The following is a 19,984-nucleotide window of genomic DNA, read 5'->3' on the forward strand; positions in this document are numbered from 1 at the left end:
ACAGGTTGGGATGGTTTAAATTTTTGCGGGGATGGGTGGGGATGGGTAAGATTCCAGTGGGGATGGGTGGGGACGGGTAAGATTCCAGCAGGGATGGGCGGGGATGGGTAAGATTTCTATCCCCGTGCAACTCTCTACTCCAGAGCCCAGTGTAATATATATAGCACTGTCTTCTGATAGGTGGTTTAGGGCTGTTATGGTGTGGTAAGTTTTGTGTTCTAGGGCAGTCCTGGAGTACCCCCCTTGCCAGTCAGGTTTTCAGGATATCCACAATAAATATGCATGACATTGATTTGCATATACTGCCTCCATTACATGCAAATCTTTTTCATGCAGATTCATTGTGGATAGCCTGAAAACCTGAATAGCAAGGGGGTACTCCAGGACCACCTAGGGAAACACTTCTCTAGGTCCCACTGTAATATTTATAGCATTGTCTTTTCATAGGTGGGTTAAGGCTGTTTTGGTGTGGTAAGTTTTCAGTATAGGTTGTGGGTGTCTTTTTGCAGGGGTTTGTGTTATTTCACAAAGTGTCTAGCCCTGTTTGAAAATAGGCTCTGGGGCAAGGGCCACCAAAGGTCACCCAAAATAAAAATGCTCAAGACTAGTGTTCTTCACATCCTGTAGAACCACCACACAAACAAAAGCCCATCTGATTAAACAAGGTGTCTAGCAGTGGAAGGACTGAGTGTGCTATTCCTGAGATGATGGTCATGATTTGAATATTTTTATTTGAAGTTAAGAAGACAGGTTGCCTGCTCTGGCCAGTCCAGGAACCTCTTCTGCGTCCTGCCTACTGATGTAACTTACTGTTTCCTTGTAGGCAGGACGCAACAGCGACAGCCTGTATTAATCATTGCCCGCCACAGCCCCTGAGCAACAACACAGACACTGCTGTCTAGCTGACAACATCTGGCGCCTATTTTGTAAAAGTCTGCTCCCCCTGAGATCAAAACCTGGCTACGCCTCTGGGCTGCTCCCAGCAGCCAAGAATGCACCTGGGGGGTTGATGTGCTGGGGGGGCCCCCGGGGGGGGGTGGGGTGCGCATTGACGATCCGCCCCGGGTGACAGCCAACCTAGGATTGTCACTGATCATACGTTGTTTATTGTTATAAATTTGATATACTGCTTGTTTCGAGTATGAGTCAAGGCGGTTTACATACAGTTGTACAGGTACTTGCACTGTCCCTAATGGGCTCACAATCTAAGCAAAACATTTAAAAACAATTACAATTGAGCAAAAAGCAAAACAAAAAAAAAAAAGTTAGCCTAATTTTCAAATACAATAACATCAAATATTTATGGAATAAAACAGTTTTCAAACTTTTCCTAAACATTATATGAAAGTTGAAGTCTAATTTCTGCAGGAAGGCAATTCCAGATTTTACTAGCTTGAAAAGAGAATGAGTCATTGGCCATATGGTGAAAATGGGTATCCTTTGCTGAAGTGAATCCTAATATCAAAAAAAGTTGAGAAATCTGAGGAACTTCTCAAGTAGGGTAAGAGTGGAGGAGTGGCCTAGTGGTTAAGGTGGTGGACTCTGGGGAACTGAGGAACTGAGTTTGATTCCCACTTCAGACACAGCTCCTTATGACTCTGGGCAAGTCACTTAACCCTCCATTGCCCCAGGTACAAATAAGTACCTGTATATGTAAGCTGCATTGAGCCTGCCATGAGTGGGAAAGCGCGGGGTACAAATGTAACTAAAAAAAAAAAAAATAGGAAAACTGTTCAGTTATTCAACCATTCAAAATCTTGAAAACTAGACAGGCAGTTTTAAGGTCTATGGGGTCCTTTACTAAGGCGCGCTGAGAAAGAAGACCTTTTTTATTAGCCGAAAATGGACATGCGGCCAAAATAAAAATTGGCACGCATCCATTTTGGGTCTGAGACCTTACCGCCACCCATTGACTTAGCGCTAAGGTCTCACACGTTAAGCGGGAGGTAATCATCAGCGTGAGTACATTGCCAATTACTGCCCGGTTAGCGCCGCGCGCCAGAAAATACAAATATTTTCCACCACGCGTATCGGATGCATGTAAAAATTAGAATTGCTGCTCGGGGCACGTGGTAGCCAGGCAGTAATTCTACATGCGTTGTACTTGCCTTAGTGAAAGGGCCTCTGTGAGCCTGAACGAGTAACCAATGCAATGAAATCAACAACTGAGTATCTGTATCAAACTTATGAGCTCCGACAATGAATTTAGCCATAACATTTTGTAATAATTGGAGCTTACTCTATAAGTTTTGTGAAGTTCCAAGATATAAGGTATTACAGTAATCTAATTGTGGTAATATTAGAGTTTGGACCAACTATCTAAAATGATTCTGATGAAAAAGATCTAATTGATGTCAATTGTCTTGAGTCTAAAAAGCCTCTAACAAGATCGTTCACTTGTGGTTCCACTGATAAGTTTGAATCCGTAATAACAGTATACCCAAAGCTCTAGAGGATTTATCAATAGAGTGGTTTCTTGTAAATCAAGTCCTCATCACACATTGCCACCAAAGCCTCAACCCCCTCCCCTCTCAGAGCATGGCATCGCTTATAAATGGTGCAAGAAGTAGGAGTGGACCGAAAAACTTCTAGAATCCAATTACGAATGTAAAAATGTTTATTAGCAAAGCACTTCAAACAGGACCCAACATAGGTGTTTCAGCAGAAGGTTGCCTGCTTCAGGGGTCACATTATGAGCAACAATGCTTGAAAAAAGGGTGCTGTGCATTCGATGGTCAGATGCCATAACAGATCCTCACAACAGAGATCTGTAATACTAACAATTTATGAGGAGACTCTGAATCCCAATACAGTCTCCTCACAAACTGCTAGTATTACAGATCTCTGTTGTGAGGAGACATTATTTATTTAACACATTTATATCCCACATTTTCCCACTTAGGTGCAGGCTCAATGTGGCTTAAATACAAATACACAATATAGTAATCAACTTGAAAGAAATGTAAGTATAGAGCAACAAAGAAATAAAGAGGGGGTGGTGATAGAAGTCCAATATGGTCCATAGTTTTTCTGTGTCGCAGGAAGTAGAAAGTTAATTTAGTAGGTCAGGGGGATAGGCCTTCTTAAACAAGCTGGTTTTCAGTAATTTCCTGAAGTTGAGATGGTTATGAATAGATCTCAAGGTTTTGGGCAGAGCGTTCCACAGTTGTGTACTTATGTAAGAAAAGCTGGATGCATAAGTTGATTTGTATCTAAGACCATTGCAGTCTGGATAATGCAAATTTAAGTAAGTACGGGATAGGCTGGTACTGTTTCTGCATAGCCCCCCCCTTTTTTTCCAAGCATTGTTGCTTGTAACAGTGTGTGACCCCTGAAGCAGGCAGCCTTCTGGTCCTGTTGTGTGAGGTACTTTGCTAATAACATTTCTACATTCATAATTGGGTTCTGGAAGTCTTTTGGTCCACCCCTACTTCTTTGCACCTGTTGGACTACACGTAGTGGTTTTTTGTTTGTTTGTTTGCTTTGTTGGATTTCATTTACGAATAACCACTTGCAGTCCGTTCTGCTGCACACATGCAGAACACATCACGCTTCAGAGACCGACAAACCAAACTGACAGAAAGAAGGGAACATACATAATAACATAGTAGATGACGGCAGATAAAGACCTGTACGGTCCATCCAGTCTGCCGAACAAGAAAAACTCATTACATATGGTATGTGATGCTTCATATGCATACCTGATTTTGATTTGTCTTGCGGCATGCTAACCTTCTCTGTATCATTCCAATGTTAGTATATGTGCTGCCGAAGAACTGGAATAGGACATAAGGACATCTTCAAGAAATATGTCATCAATGGGTCTGGTCTGCCAGCTGAGAGTACATCTCTGTCAGTCTGGACTGGCTGTGAATGTAGAAGAAACGCCATCTTGGTGGTATCATACATCACATTCCTAGCAGCAGAAATAATGCCATGCAAAAATGTAGTCTGCATCCTGAAAATGACTATACAGATTAATTCTGTCCAAAGTGCTCCGGTTAATAATATTCTGCCATTTCAATCAATACTTGAGGACACGTACAAGTTCTCCATTTAGCCCCTAGCTAAGATATTCTGTAGGACTGTATAACTGTCTCTGCTTCTGCTGTTCACATTGACTGCCATTTCAGGCTCTTCTTAAAGCCAGAAATTTATTTTCAGTTCTAAGTTTGATTAAAACTGTATGGAGGTAACTTTATAATGCGGTGCCTGTGTTATAATAAGGTCCATCAAGCCCAGCATCCTGTTTCCAACAGTGGCCAATCCAATTCACAAATACCCGGCAAGATCCCACTGCTTATCCCAGAAACAGTGGATTTTCCCCAAGTTCATTTAATAACGGTCTATGGATTTTTCCTTTAGGAAGCCGTCCAAACCTTTTTAAACTCCACTAAGCTAACCACCTTTACCACATTCTCTGGCAACGAATTCCAGAGTTTAATTACACGTTGAGTGAAGAAATTTTCTCCAATTCATTTAAATTTACTACATTATAGCTTCATCGCATGCCCCCTAGTCCTAGTATTTTTGGAAAGCGTGAACAGACGCTTCACATCTACCCGTTCAACTCCACTCATTTTATAGACCTCTATCATATCTCCCCTCAGCCCCCTTTTCTCCAAGCTGAAGAGCCCTAGCTGCTTTAGCCTTTCCTCATAGGGAAGTTGTCCCATCCCCTTTATCATTTTCGTCGCCCTTCTCTGCACCTTTTCTAATTCCACTATATCTTTTTTGAGATGCAGCGACCAGAATTGAACACAATATTCGAGGTGCGGTCGCACCATGGAGCAACACAATGGCATTATAGCATCCTCATTTTGTTTTCCATTCCTTTCCTAATAATACCTAACATTCTATTTGCTTTCTTAGCCGCAGCAGCACACTGAGCAGAAGGTTTCAACGTATCAACGACGACACCTAGATCCCTTTCTTGGTCTGTGACTCCTAACTTGGAACCTTGCATGACGTAGCTATAATTCGGGTTCCTCTTTCCCACATGCATCACTTTGCACTTGCTCACATTAAACGTCATCTGCCATTTAGATGCCCAGTCTCCCAGTCTCGTAAGGGCCTCTTGTAATTTTTCACAATCCTTCCGCGATTTAACGACTTTGAATAACTTTGTGTCATCAGCAAATTTAATTATCTCACTAGTTACTCCCATCTCTAGGTCATTTATAAATATGTTAAAAAGCAGCGATGCCAGCAAAGAGCCCTGGGGAACCCCACTAACTACCCTTCTCCACTGAGAATACTGTCCATTTAACCCTACTCTCTGTTTTCTATCTTTTAACCAGTTTTAAATGCACAATAGAACACTACCTCCTATCCCATGACTCTCCAATTTCCTCTGGAGTCTTTCATGAGGTACTTTGCCAAACGCCTTCTGAAAATCCAGATACACAATATCAACCGGCTCCCATTTATCCACATGTTTGTTCACCCCTTCAAAGAAATGTAGCAGATTGGTGAGGCAAGATTTACCTTCACTAAATCCATGCTTTTGAATATGCTCTGTAATTTTGTTCTTAAATATAGTCTCTACCATTTTGCCCGGCACCGACATCAGACTCACCGGTCTATAATTTCCCGGATCTCCTCTGGAACCTTTTTTAAAAATCAGCGTTACATTGGCCACCCTCCAATCTTCCGGTACCACGCTTGACTTTAAGGTTAAATTACATATTTCTAACAATAGCTCCGCAAGCTCATTTTTCAGTTCTATCAGTACTCTGGGATGAATACCATCCGGTCCAGGAGATTTGCTACTCTTCAGTTTGTAGAACTGCCCCATCACATCATCCAGGTTTACAGAGAATTCATCTTGTCATTTGCGGGACCCAGACCGTAAAAGTCTGCCCAGCACTGTCCTTGGTTCTAGCTACTGAAGTTGCTGTCGAAGCCCCGTTTGAGACCATCCTAAGCTGGACTGCCATATACAGGACACAGACTGTACAATTCTGCCCGACACACCAGCCTTAATTCTTCACTGCTGGAGTCACCATCTAAGCACTACTTGACACATTAACACATAAGCAGTCTTAAGTTTTGAGGTTTTTTTTTTAATACCATCCATTTTACAGTTAGAGATCCTCTGTGTTCATTCCATGCCTTTTTGAATTCCATTACCATTTGTCTCTACCACCTCCCTCAAGAGGGCATTCCAAACATCGACCATTCTCTCCATGGATGGTCGATGCCTGGAACGTCCTTACTATATTACTATGTTAAATGACCTCATAACTGGAGTGAGCTTTGATGGCAGCTTCAGAGGTTGGAAAGTATGACCAATGCCAGGCAGACTTCTGAGGTCTGGTCCCGTAAATGGCATAAACAGATCCACATCAAGATGGGAGTGGACTTCAATGGCAACTCCAGTAGTTGGAACACAGGACTGGTGCAAGGCAGGCTTCTATAGTTTGTGCCCAGAACTTGGCAGGGAGAGACAGAGATTAAGTGTACCAGTGTTTAATCATGAAGTGGAACCTGTGCAGAGTGCCAGATAAACTCGGCTACCTTGTTGGACAGACTGGATGGACCATGCAGGTCTTTATCTGCTGACATTTGCTATGTTATCTACCAAGTCAATGTTTCTCTTTCCAAGACTATTGGCCTAACTTCAAAATACCACCTTAGTGTCTCTGGCATGACTATGTCAACTCACAAGCTACAAGCCAAACAATATGTAGGTCTAGATACATGTCAAGACCACGTGTCATTCTGTGGTCATAGGTACTTCCCAATGACATGAAATTAAAATTTTGCATGCCAAGTGGTGCTTAGATGGCAACTCTGGCTGCATGAACTAAGGCCGGTGCTGGGCTGGGTTGTACAGTCTGAGTCCCACATATGGTGATCCGGTTTAGGGTAGGCTGGAGAGAACTTTGACAGCCACGCCAGTAGATGGAACATAAGGACAGAGCCAGGCGGACTTCTATGGTTTATGTCCCAGAAACACCAAAGAAAGATATCAAGTAAATAATATCACATTCACTGTTGATTTAAATCTTGAATTGATAATGAATGTGACTGTTGGGCAAACTGGATGGACCATTCAGGTCTTTTATCTGCCGTCACTTACTATGCTACTATATAAACAAGCAGTATAAGAAGCAAAGTCCTAGGAGAATAGAAGGGAACTGTCTTCAGCTTTGTGGCAAAATCATCTATAAAATCAATTATGTCAGGAGTACCAACATTCCCGCTCAAAGGACAAATTAACCAAAGATACAATCATTGGACACATTCAGCAAATTGAAGACTTGGAAAGCTTTTGTACTCAGCCAAAATCATCTAGAAGTTATGGGTTTACTCAATATCTCAAGGAATTTTTTTTTTTAAATGGCAAAGGAAAAACATAAAACTTGTAGCAACTACACTTGTATGCTACATGCAGGGATGAATTCTATATATGGTGATGAAAAAAGCGCTATTCTATAAGCCACGCTTAAAGTTATATAACGACGCTTACACCCGAGACTCGCGCCTAACTTTAGGTTCGGCCATTTGCACCAACTGAAACGTGATGCAAATGTACACTTCTAAATGAGGCACATATCTCCTTTATTCTATAACAGTGAATGAAAATGTTAGGAACAGTGGCGTAGCTACGTGGGGCCATGGGGGGGCCTGGCCCCCGTACATTTGGCCCTGGAACCCCCTGCGATGACCCTCTTGATCCCTCCTCCCGCCGCCAACCCTCCCCCGCCATCACCGTGGGCTACCTTTGCTGGTGGGGGACCCCAATCCCCGCCAACCGAGGAGGTCCTCATCTTCCCACGAAGGCTTCGTTCTGTTTCTAACGTCCTGCACGGGAAGAAGAGGACCTCCTCGGCTGGCGGGGATCGGGGTCCCCCGCCAGCAAAGGTAGCCCACGGCGATAGCGGGGGAGGGTTGGCGGTGGGAGGGGGGTCGAGAGGGTCGTCGGCAGGGGCCATCAAAGTTGGCAGCGGCGGGGGGGGTCGTTAATGGCTGGGGGGGTCAGCAGCACCAGGGGGGGTCAATAATGGCTGGGGGGGGGGTCGATAATAGCTGGGGGGGGTCAGTGGCGCCGGGGGGGGGGGGCTAAAATGTGCCCCCTCACCTTGGGCTCTGGACCCCCTCCCGCCGAAGTCAGGGTACGCCCCTGGGTAGGAACACCCTCCCCCCGTTCTGCCCAAGACCCTCCCAAATTTTCTTTGCACATAAAATTTAGGCATGGATCTAGCACCTAAATTTGCATACATAAGTTCCAATTAAATATAATTTGTGTCAAAAATCACTTGTTAAAAAGACAATCACTGGCACTAATTGGTTCATTATTCAATTAAATTGTGCGCACAATTTGTGGTGAATGTTATAGAATTAGGGGGTCAATGGCAAACTCAGTTTAGCAAGTACGTATAAATTTATTAGCTGAGCAACTTTCCATAGCTGGAGTACACTGCTTCCATGGGGAGTCAAAGGTGATCAGCAAAATCTGAGGAATTCCACTAACCGCCTCTTAAACTCTCTGTGATAAAATCAGGCTATGATCATGTTTGTCAAATAGCTTCTGTCTCTCACCAGACCACATGAGCCAGTCTTAATTTCTCACAGTTCTAAGCATGCTGAAATTTGTACATCTGGCATTTTGTACTGTTAATAAAAATGAAGATCAAAAAACCCAGAACATTAAAGAAATGAAAACTTAAGGATCAGAACTTATTCAATTGGGAAGACTGGATGGGCAAATTGTTTGTTATGTGATGCATTATGTTACTAACTGAGATTGGCTGATAGTGTCTCCCATGGACCTATATTTGTAGGGTGGCATGTATCGGTCTAAGCATAAGCATGCCTCCTGCCAGAGAACATTGTAGCAAAAGATACCCGCATTATTTTGATACTTTAAAAAGTAATTTGTCTAGGGGCAATGCCTCCACATGGGTTAGTTTTGTGCATACCATTACAGGAATGAACGTCAGTCCTAAACCAGATGTGTGGATCATAATCTCAGTCTCTCACATTTACTGCTAACGCTCACTGTGTAGTACTTGCATTGTATCAAAGAGAGCTTCCTTTTGGAGTTCATAGCATATAATGTGTATAGGCAACCTATCCACTTGTGCTTTGAAATCCCCGTTGATCGTTCCTGGATCATCATCACAGGAAGTCCCTCCAACAACCATAACTTCTGTTTTTTAAAAATGAATTGCAAGCTTGTTAGCCGACAACCAGTTAATCATATACTATGAGCAGATTTAACGGAATTAGCAGCTGTAAGGAAAAACTGAATGTCATCAACATACATACCAAAACGTATATTCAACGTAAGAAGCTTCCAGCAGAGAGCACTAATTAAATATTAAAAGGACCACTGGAAATGTGGAATCCTAGGAACTCCCATAAGAAGAGGTTTAGGGGAAGACAACAGATTTCCAATTTGAATTTCTTCTGATCCATTGGTCATGAAAGATGAAACCAAACCAAGACTATATCTGAAACCCCCCAAACACTTGCAGTCTTTCAAGAAGAATAGTATCAGCATGAGATCTATTTGCATACAATGGAGGCAAAGCATGAAGATAGATTTCATGCATATTTATTGCGGAAAACCTGATCTAGTCCCATCTAAAGACATCAGTAGAAGACAACAATAATGTCTCTGTGCTCTAAGGAATCCATACCAAAAATGATCCAATTATTAATGCCTTATCCAGATACTCAGTAAGCTTAGTCATCAACACTTTTTCAAAAGTTTGGCTAGAACCAGCAAGTAGGGTATTGGTCTATGTCGAAACCAATGTAGGGTCAAGATTACCTTTCTAAGAACAGGAGATATATAGCAGCAACTTTTAAGGAATCAGGAACAATCCCAGAGTGCAGTGACTTATGAACCACATTGGTAAGGAAAGGTACAATGTCATCAGAAATCGTTTGGAGAACAAATGGGAGCAGAAGCACTGAGAAGAATTAGTTGTTTAAAACAAATGTAATAGTTACTTGACTTCACTCCCATAAACAGACTCAAAATTTGTCCAGGAGTGTACACAGAAAGGTCTAGATAGGGACATCTGACAAATATTAAAGTTAATGAATGTAACCAAATAATTATCATAGCCTCCAGGAGTAAAAGCATCCCAACAAGACCAATACTACACACTCAAAAGTCACTCTGTACTCATCGGATTTTAACTAATTAAGAATCCTTATCATCTCTGGTGTTCCTCCACTAATCAACAACTGAATGGCATAAACAAATACATAAATCACTATGACTATGAGCAACATTAACTTGTGAACACAATAACTGAGTGTAAATAACAAAGGTGGGGCGCTTAGTATTCAAAGCCCACAGTCCTTAGTCCAGGCGTCAGTTCCCCAGTCCAGCCCCATCATGTGCTCTAGTCACGTGATACTCCCCTGGAACAAATGAGCTCCCTGGAACCTCGGAGACTCCGGACCGGTATTCCCCAAGAAGCCTGGGGGTCCACCCCACGCCCATATTCACCATGATGATGATGTTACAGCTGCTGCTGGTGCTGGGTGGCTTAAAAGGAGCCTCTCACCTCGCGACCATCATGAGTCTCAGGGGAGATGTTTAGGAAATTTAGGGGCTATTTGTATCACTTTGCCCTGCAACGTCACTAAACAATACACGTGAGACTTTGGCCCCGCCCAGCTTGAATTAGTCCTGACTGATAATTTGCATCTGCCGCCTCCTATTGGCCGACAGTGCGGGCGCGGCCGCTTTGCTTTCTCTTTGTACAGTTCGGACGTTCTGCGGAAGTCAGAGAGAGCCCATTTCTTATAGGTAAGCGTCTGCAGTGCGCTACTGGAGTGCGGGTTCCGCGTGGGCGGCACGTCCCCCCCCCCCCCCCCCCCCCCGCTTACTGACTGAAGGGTGACTGGGTGGATGGTTCCTAGTGCGCTGCTTTCCCTGAGGAGTCAAAAGTGATCAGCGAGGTCTCTCAGGAACTCCACTAACCGTCTCTTAAACGCTCTGTGATGTTTGTCAAATAGAGGGATCTGTCCACAGACCATGTGAGCCCATCTTTTCATTTCTCACAGTTCCAAGGATGGTGAAATTTGTACACCTGGCATTTTGTAGTGTAATAACAATGAAGATTGTAAATCCCAGAATGTTAATGCAGGAAAGCTGAAAGGAATCAACTCATCTGGGCAGACTGGATGGGCAAATTGTTCGTTATCTGCTGGAATTAGGTTCTGAGGGACCAATGCTCAGAACCTAACGCCAGCCTTATGGGCCGATGATCAGAAGCAAACGCAGGCGCTAGAGGCTGTTAGTGCCATACTAGCGCCTGCATTTGCTACTGCCCCATGATCAGAGCCCCCAAGCATGTGAAACAACGCGCTCGCGGACTCTGAACGCAACTAGCATGCAAATACATGCAAAACAGGGCTAAACCTATTCATCCCCAATGATCAGCGACCAGTGCGCCAAAGATTGGCTCGCTGGTCACGGAAACCCCTATCAGAGCTGGCATTAGGGTTTGCAGACCATTGGGAAGGAATTGTGAGCCCTGTCCAGCATGCATTTGCATGCTAGCAGGCCCCCAATGCAGTAGCCCCCTCAGGAACGCCGTGCCCACCCAACCCGACCTACCCCCCCCCCCCAGCAACAGGGGGCTGGAGGCCCCCCCTAACAGGTTCAGGGAGGCTGGAGATCCGGTGGGTCACTAGCCCACCTACCCCCCCCCCCCCCCAACATCCCTCGGATGTCCCTAGTGACCCAGTGGGCCAGGGGTGAATGCCCCCATACTTGGGGGTTCTACTGGCCCTTCCCCACCTCCTACCTTAACTTGGAGGAGGGAGGTGGCCTTCCAACGGTGCCACCTGCAAAATGGCGGGCACCCAGCCCTGCCCAGTGGTTCCTGGGATGTGCTGGGTGGGGCTTCATGCCATATAAGGAAGAAACTCCCTTATATGGTGTGAAGCCCCGCTCAGCACATCCCAGGATGCTTAAATTTGCATGCAATTATTTCTGATCATAGATCCAGTAAAGCCCCGTGCTGTTCCAGCGCTATTTTTAGAGCACTGGAACAGCGGTGGGGCTTTTGATCATCTGCCTATTAGAGCCGATTAGCACTGGACTAGCAGTGACATTAATCTGTGCAGAATGCTAAGAGGGCTTTAGGGCAGGAAGCAATGTGAGATGGACCGCAAATTGTATTTAAATGTAGTCAAATGGATGTTAATGAGGTTATTTGCTTTGTCCTCCCAATGCTCACAGAACTACCAGTACCGAGAAAGAAATAAATCTGAAGCAAAAGCACACATTGGCGTCTGTTTAATGCACTTAAATACAAGCATTTCAAGTGAAAACAATTGAAAAGTTATATTTAAAGGCACAGAACAATGGTGCTGATGTGTGCTCACTTACCGCACAAACTGTTGTGTGCATGTGCCAGGCACTTTCCTTCCATGTGGATAAAAGTGAGTGGGTTGATGTTGTGTATCTGGATTTTCAAAAGGCATTGACAAAAAGTACCTCATGAAAGACTCTTGAAGAAATTAGAAAGTCATGAGGTAGGAGGGTAATGTTAGGGTTACCATGTTTTTGGAGACAAAAAGGACAGAAAAATAAAAATGGTTGCTACCTTTGCGAAAGAAATATTTAATCGTAGCCTTTAGTTAAGGAACACACATCAAACAGGGGGCAGTGATGTAAGAGTACGGGCGGAGCCTGCAGAGCCAGCAGCCAATGCTTCAAGGCTGCCTGCGGTTGCCGCATTTTTTAAAAACATTTTTTCTCGTCGAGTCGTCATTTGTTGGCGCTCAGCTCAGTCAGCTGAGCGCTTCTTCTTTTTGTAGCGCCGGCCCTGCTGCTCATCAGGAAAAGCAGCAGTGGCCAGCAGTGGGAGCTGGGGCTGGCGCGGACCTGAAGAAAAAGTGGGTGGGCGGACCAGAGCTGAAATTGGGTGGGCCTGGGCCCACCCAGGCCCACCCGTAGCTACGCCCCCTGGTTTAAACTTCTTTATTTTAAGTTGCAGCGACGGGACGACGGCTCACCTCCTCCAGCCTTTCACTTCCCGCTCACTGCCCCGCCTTCCTGATGAGGTATTTCTGTTTCCGCAAGGGCGGGCGGGAGTCACTGAGCGGGAAAGGAAAAAGCTGGAGCTGGAAGTGAAGCCGTCGGTCGCTGCGACTTAAATAAAAGGTAAGGTTTAAACCCTGGGTGGCCATGGCCGGCAGGAAGGATGGAGAGAGGAGGGCTGTTGGAAGCTGAGGGTGGTGGGCAGGTGGGAGCAGGGCGGGGCCTGGTAGCAGTGCACCTCAAACTCATGCTGTGTGGGTGGGGGGTGGAGTTATACAGTTTCCTTGAATGGTTGGTTTTTAATGCTGCTAATTCTATTAAAAGTATGTGAATGGTAGATACTGCTTGCACAAGTTCCTTGCACTTTGAAATAGCCAAGACAACTGAGTGAGTTCAGTCCTACTGCACAATGCTGGCCAGGACTGAGTTTTTAGCAAAGGTCAGCTTAGGAGTACCCTAATTAAGTTAAATAACAACTGTACCTACTAGATATAGTTTAAGTTTTAAAAATTCTGCTCTCAAAAGAAATTTCAATCCTTGTACTGTTGATATTTGGCTCTGTTGACTAATGAGTTTGCCGACCACTGCCCTAGGTAATGTCCTATTGTGGATTAAAGGATCATTTACAAAATAGCAGTATGACTTTTAAAGCTCATCAAATTGATTGGTTAAACGGAATATGTAGTTAGCCTCACAATTCCCTACACACCAGCCCGTATGTTGCATTCTGTGAATGATCATTGCCTCGTCCTCCCTGGACTTGGGCTTGCTCATTATGACGTGGACTAGCCTAAGCGCATTCCTCTTTTTTGCACTGCATGTTTGGACTAGCCTACTGCTCTCTGTTCGTAGTATTCTGAGTTAAAGTTTTAAGGTAGAATTAAGACCTGGCTATTTAACGCAGGCTTATAGGGATCCATAAGTTGTTATGTTTGTCAGAGTTTCCCCTTGTTTTCCCTAATCTTTCCTTATTGCTGTTCTTCTCTCTCCCCTCTTTGTCATTTGTGTGTCTGTATTTTTTTTTTTTTTTGCTGTCAATTAATGGAGTCCTTTCCTTTTCTTGATACACTGTACGTCTGTCCACCGCAGGGGCGTAGCCAGACTTCGGCAGGAAGGGAGTCCAGAGACCGAGGGTGAGGGGGTACATTTTAGCCCCCCCCCCCTGGCACCGCCGACCCCCACCAACTTTGACCTCCCCGACGACGAACCCCTCGACGCCCCACCCGCCCGCCGCTAACCCTTCCTACCGCCGCCATTGCCTACCTTTGCTGGCGGGGGACCCCAACCCCTGCCCACGATGGTCCTCTTCTTCCGGCGCAAGGCTTCATTCTGTTTCTTAGTCTGAATCCTGCACGTACAAGGACGTCAGACTCAGAAACTGAATGAAGCTTTGCACCGGAAGAAGAGGACCTCGGATGGCGGGGTTGGGGTCCCCGCCAGCAAAGCTAGGCAATGGCGATGCGGGTTGGCAGTGGGAGGGGGGGCGAGAGGGTCATCGGCAGGGGGGGTACCAGGGCTAAATCTATGGGGGCCAGGCCCCCGTGGCCCCACATAGCTACGCCACTGGTCCACGCTTATGCTCTGTTTGTCAGTAACAGAGTAAGGTTAAATGGTCAGTATTCTCATTGGAGAAGGATAGATAGGAGGGTTCCCCAGGGGTCTGTTCTGGGACTTCTGTTTTTTTAACATTTATATGACCTAGAGATGGGATATGGGAATAACTAGTGAGGTAACTAACCCCCCCTTTTTACAAAGCCGTGCTAGCGGCTGTCAGTGTGGTAATGCCGTTTGAATGGGCTGTGTCAGCATTGCCGCACAACTTTGTAAAAGGTGGGGGGGGGGGGGGGAGTAAATTTGCTGACGACACAAAGTTATTCAAAATTGTTAAATTGCAAGAGGATTGTGAAAAATTGCAAGAGAACCTTCTGAGACTGGGAGACTGGGCACCAAATGGCAGAGATATGTAATCTAAGCAAGTGCAAGAGATGCATGTGAGAAAGAGGAACCCAAACTATAGTACGTAATGCAAGTTCCACATAGGAGTCACCACCCTGGAAACGATCTAGGTGTCATTGATACGGTTTGAAACCCCTCTGCTCAGTGTGCAGTGGTGGCTAAGAAAGCTATAGAATGTTAGAAATTATTAAGAAAAGGAATGGAAAACAATGAAATTCTATAATGCCTTTGTATTGCTCTATGGGTGACACAATCCGAATACTGTGTGCCACTTCTGGTCACCACCATCTCAAAAAATGATCTAGTGGAATAGAAAAGGTACAGTGAAGGTGATGAAAATGATAAAGGGGGTGGGACCGACGTTCCCTATGAGGAAAGGCTAAAGCGGCTAGGGCTCTTCAGCTTGGAGAAACAGATGGCTGAGGAGAGATAAGATAGAGGTCTATAAAACACTGAGTGGAGTGGAACAGGTAGATCGTGAATCATTGTTATGTTTCCAACAATACAAGGACTAGGGGGGCTTGCAATGAAGCTACTAAGTAGTAAATTAAAAGAAACTGGAGAAAATATTTCTTCACTCAATGTGTAAACTCTGGAATTCATTGTCAGAGAAATGTGGCAAAAGCAGTTAGCTTAGCAGAGATTAAACATGTTGGATAATTTCCTAAAAGTCCATAAGCCATTATTAAGATGGACTTGGGAAAACCACTACCCTATTTCTAGGATAAGGAGCATTAAATTCATTTTTACTGTTCTTGCCAGATACTTGTGATCTGGATTGACCACTGTGGAAACAGGATATTGGGCTTGATGGACCTTTGGTCTGTCCCAGTGTGGCAACGTTCATGCTCTTGTGTACTTTCGGTCTACAGCACACATATAATTTGAATGCCATTAGCTTGCGCATGGAGGGTCATTTTTCTGTGCTGCTCCTTCAGTATGGGCAGGTGCTGTTCACTTAACACTGGAGCTTGAGCATTAGGTCTGAGATTGGCCAATAGTGTCCCCCATGGACTTGCTTGAACCTGAATAGCTCAAGGAATCAGAGACTCAACTTTTTATTATTATGTTCCTTGCAGACTTCTCATCCTTTTTACCCCCCTTCACTTTAGAGCCCTGTAATGGGCTGGCAAGCCACTGACCAAGGCAGCACATGCTACGAGTTTTCCAGGTGAATGTTACCTCTCTATATTGTAGAAGAAGAGGTCTGAGAGAAAAGTCAGGGAAATATCCTCCAGCATGTCAAAGTTCGCACTTCTCTGGAAATGGAGATAAGAGACCATGTCCCAAGAAAAGAAGGCCGATGAGCTGTGCTCCTCTTCCGGCTACCCCACCACAAGGAGTGATGTCACAGGAAATCCCAGCGGGGATTGGTTAGGAAGCCGGGGAAGAGGCGGGTCCTGAGCCCAGCAGCGGGAAGAAGGGAAATATCATATCAGCTGGTATTTTGATACGATGTCATGTCTTATTGTATAGATGGCATTTACTATTGATGTATCAACCCCGTGAGTATATGACACGCTCTGCCTGGTTCAAATAATAGCATGTGACGTGTTTTCGGCTCACGCTTTCCAAGACAATCCTGGCTGAATGCTGCTAGTGTGCTGGAGGCAGGCGCATTTTCTGGGTGCAGATGTTTGCAGGCTCCATCATATGTGTGGGTTTAATGTCCACCATTTGTATCTGTAAACGCAGTGTACTGTGCAGACTCTAAGCTGTTTGCTCCTATTTAAGATGTGGGCATGACATGATATTTACCCATTAAGACTTGTCGCATTGTGAACTATTTCTGTAATCGCAGTTCGGCTGTTAGCTGACCCCCCCTTGCGGCACTGGATGTGCTGCTTAGCTGCCACATGAGCCCTTCCAACTGCTCTGGTCCCAAAAACTTGCTGCCAGCCCTTCAGGCATGAATGTTTTTCCGCTGGTGGCCACGGTTCAGCAACTTCAATCGTATGCATTTCTTTTCAGTTACCTGCACAATAGTACACTTGAATACACAAACTGCTGGCCAATAGCTATGCTGGTCACCATTTTGTTAATACAAGACATCTCCGCATCCCAGTGATGTGGAAGATCACATTACTCATTACTAGGGCCCCCCCAGGATAGGATGGTGTCCTTGTCAGCATTCTGAGGGTAATGAGCCCAAGCATATCTTGATCCTGCAGACAAATTAGTTTAAAATGATTGAGAGGTCTCTTTTGCACAAGTGAATGTGAAATTAAATTCTCGAGCTATGGGGTTGGTACAGGAAGAGCCTGTCTGTCTCTGGGGCCAGACTCATATATATTATGTTGCTGTTTGTGTTTAGTGCCTTGTAGTGCCCCCCTCCATTCATACCCAACTGATAAAAACCCAGCAGGAGTCTGATTGTCCCTCCATCTACCTGTTGCTGTTCCAGGACCTGTCCCCAAATTCCTCATTTCCATATCTGCTGGTGGAAGCAGCTGCTTGATACCTGTGGGTGCCTTTTAGGTCTCCATGCTACTTCCCTTGGATAGTAGGATGTCACTTATTCTACTGCTTTGCTGTCTAGTTCCAGTGATCTATGGGCTGATGCCTGACTATTCTGAGCTTATGAATGCAGCCCCCTCGCCTTCTCCTTTATTTCTGCTGACATGGGCCTCCTCCATAGCCTGCTTTGCCTCTGTATCCCAGCTGTGGAAGGCAAATGCCACCTTCATGCTCACTTTCCAATATCTAAGGAGTCACGTCATGCGTGCCTTTCTAACCAGCAACTCCCTCCTGCCCCTGCCCGCTTTCCAATTTCATTTACAGAGCACAGCTTCACCTTAGATGGGGTGGGGGGGCTTCGGTGCACATATGGTTCCCCAAACTGCAGTACTTCCACATTGGCTTTAGAGTCAGGAGTGGATCAATTGACCACTGCGCTTCCGATTTGGGGCGTCTTTGGTTCTCAGTCAGCAGTCTACCAATTTGACACTCGTGGTCAATTTCAGCACTAGGCTGCTTTGCGCCAAATGTATTAATCGCTCCTTCAGGCCCTCCCTCCAGTCTGTGAGAAGGTGCAGTCCTCCTCCCCTTTTGATTTGGACACAGGAACACACTAGTGTCTGAGACGGGCTACATTCATTCTACACTACAGCTATAGGGTATAGAAAACGCTATCCGCTCCCAGCAAAGTGGTATGGGGAACTATAAAGTGCTGGTTCCGTCTTGTAGCAGCCCCTTGTGGAGTGTGCAGGTCATTTAACTTTCCTCTGAACAGGGTAGTGCCAGAACCAGGTTAAGACACTTGCCTTGCCCTTCTGGGATAACTGGTTGAAATCCCATCAGTGAAACTCGGTCGTTCTCCCCCCCCCTCCCCCCATGCCGCAGGAGTTTCCCCATATCACCTGGCATCCCATCACCCACCACTCTTGAATGGCAAGACTGTTCAGAGCTGCATTTTCATTGTAGTTCTGATTTCCCTATTGAATTCACTAATAAATGCAAGACTACATTTCCCTACATGCGTTGGGGTAAACCCAGGAGTGGATCAACCCCGTCAGGTGAAACTGGATCCAGTTGGCAACCTTAGAGGGCGTTCATATGCATGCACATCCCTGATGCCTTGTATTCAGAATTGAATTTGGCACAGGTAGAGTTATGCAAATTAGAAAATGGTCAGTCCAGAGACCAAGAAAGGGATCTGGGTGTCGTCGTCGTCGTCGATAATACACTGAAACCTTCTGCTCAGTGTGCTGCTGCGGCTAGGAAAGCGAATAGAATGTTGGGTATTATTAGGAAAGGTATGGAAAACAGGCGTGAGGATGTTATAATGCCGTTGTATCACTCCATGGTGTGACTGCACCTTGAGTATTGTGTTCAATTCTGGTCGCCGCATCTCAAGAAAGATATAGTAGAATTGGAAAAGGTGCAGCGAAGGGCAACTAAAACGATAGCGGGGATGGGACGACTTCCCTATGAAGAAAGACTAAGGAGGCTAGGGCTTTTCAGCTTGGAGAAGAGATGGCTGAGGGGAGACATGATAGAGGTATATAAAATAATGAGTGGAGTGGAACAGGAGGATGTGAAGCGTCTGTTCATGCTTTCCAAAAATACTAGGACTAGGGGGCATGCGATGAAACTACAGTGTAGTAAATTTAAAACAAATTGGAGGAAATGTTTCTTCACCCAACACATAATTAAACTCTGGAATTCGTTGCCAGAGAATGTGATGAAGGCTGTTAGCTTGGCAGAGTTTAAAAAGGGGTTAGACGGTTTCCTATAGGACAAGTCCATAAACCGCTACTAAATGGACTTGGGAAAAATCCACAATTCCGGGAATAACATGTAAAGAATGTTTGTACGTTTGGGAAGCTTGCCAGGTGCCCTTGGCCTGGATTGGCCACTGTCGTGGACAGGATGCTGGGCTCGATGGACCCTTGGTCTTTTCCCAGTGTGGCATTACTTATGTACTTATAAACTGTGTTTAACTGCACATAATCCAGAAGAAAAAAAATGAGATTGAATAGTTTATTGATATCATTGCTAATAGAAAACCATTTACTGGAGTAGGGGGAGATGGTAAACTGAAGTCCCCTAATACTACCAGTTTCAACAAATCCTGGTTAAGAGAGATCAACCATTGAGTGGATAACATTAGTTCAGACACTATTTGGAGGAATATAAACTAGACGTAAACCCCATTGCTTATTCAGAATGAGTAACATTTCAGAGTCATCAGGACCAGATTCATCATGTGGTTGAAACTGAAGGCTCTGATGTGATATAAAACAACCCATCCCCCATCTTCTTACTCTGGGAAATGATGGATTATGTATCCGCAAGGACATAACTGATTAAGAATGGCCACATCTGTCTCTGCTAGCAACGTTTCTGTTACATTAAGTACATCTAGCTTTTAGACATAATGAAGTGATATATATGTCCTGTTTTATTTACTGAATGAGCCTTAACAAATGCAGTTTTGTATTCTTGCCCTTCATTTACCATTTCTCCCGTAAACTGCTCATCTCTGGCACTGTTAACACTTGGGCC

At 44.9% G+C, this 19,984-nt stretch overlaps 1 protein-coding gene across 1 annotated transcript in view; it reads right to left on the reverse strand.

Moving 5' to 3' along the window:
- Nucleotides 1-10,549, reverse strand: part of LOC115465929 (tubulin alpha chain-like) — a 40,812-nt gene extending 30,263 nt beyond the window's left edge. The window contains exon 1 of the mRNA XM_030196814.1: nucleotides 10,475-10,549. Coding sequence (XP_030052674.1) covers nucleotides 10,475-10,477 — 3 coding nt within the window. The 5' untranslated portion in view covers nucleotides 10,478-10,549. The remainder of the gene's footprint in view (nucleotides 1-10,474) is intronic.
- Nucleotides 10,550-19,984: the final 9,435 nt, after the last annotated feature.

Source organism: Microcaecilia unicolor, chromosome 3, assembly GCF_901765095.1.
Source record: "Microcaecilia unicolor chromosome 3, aMicUni1.1, whole genome shotgun sequence".
Lineage (NCBI taxonomy): Eukaryota > Metazoa > Chordata > Amphibia > Gymnophiona > Siphonopidae > Microcaecilia > Microcaecilia unicolor.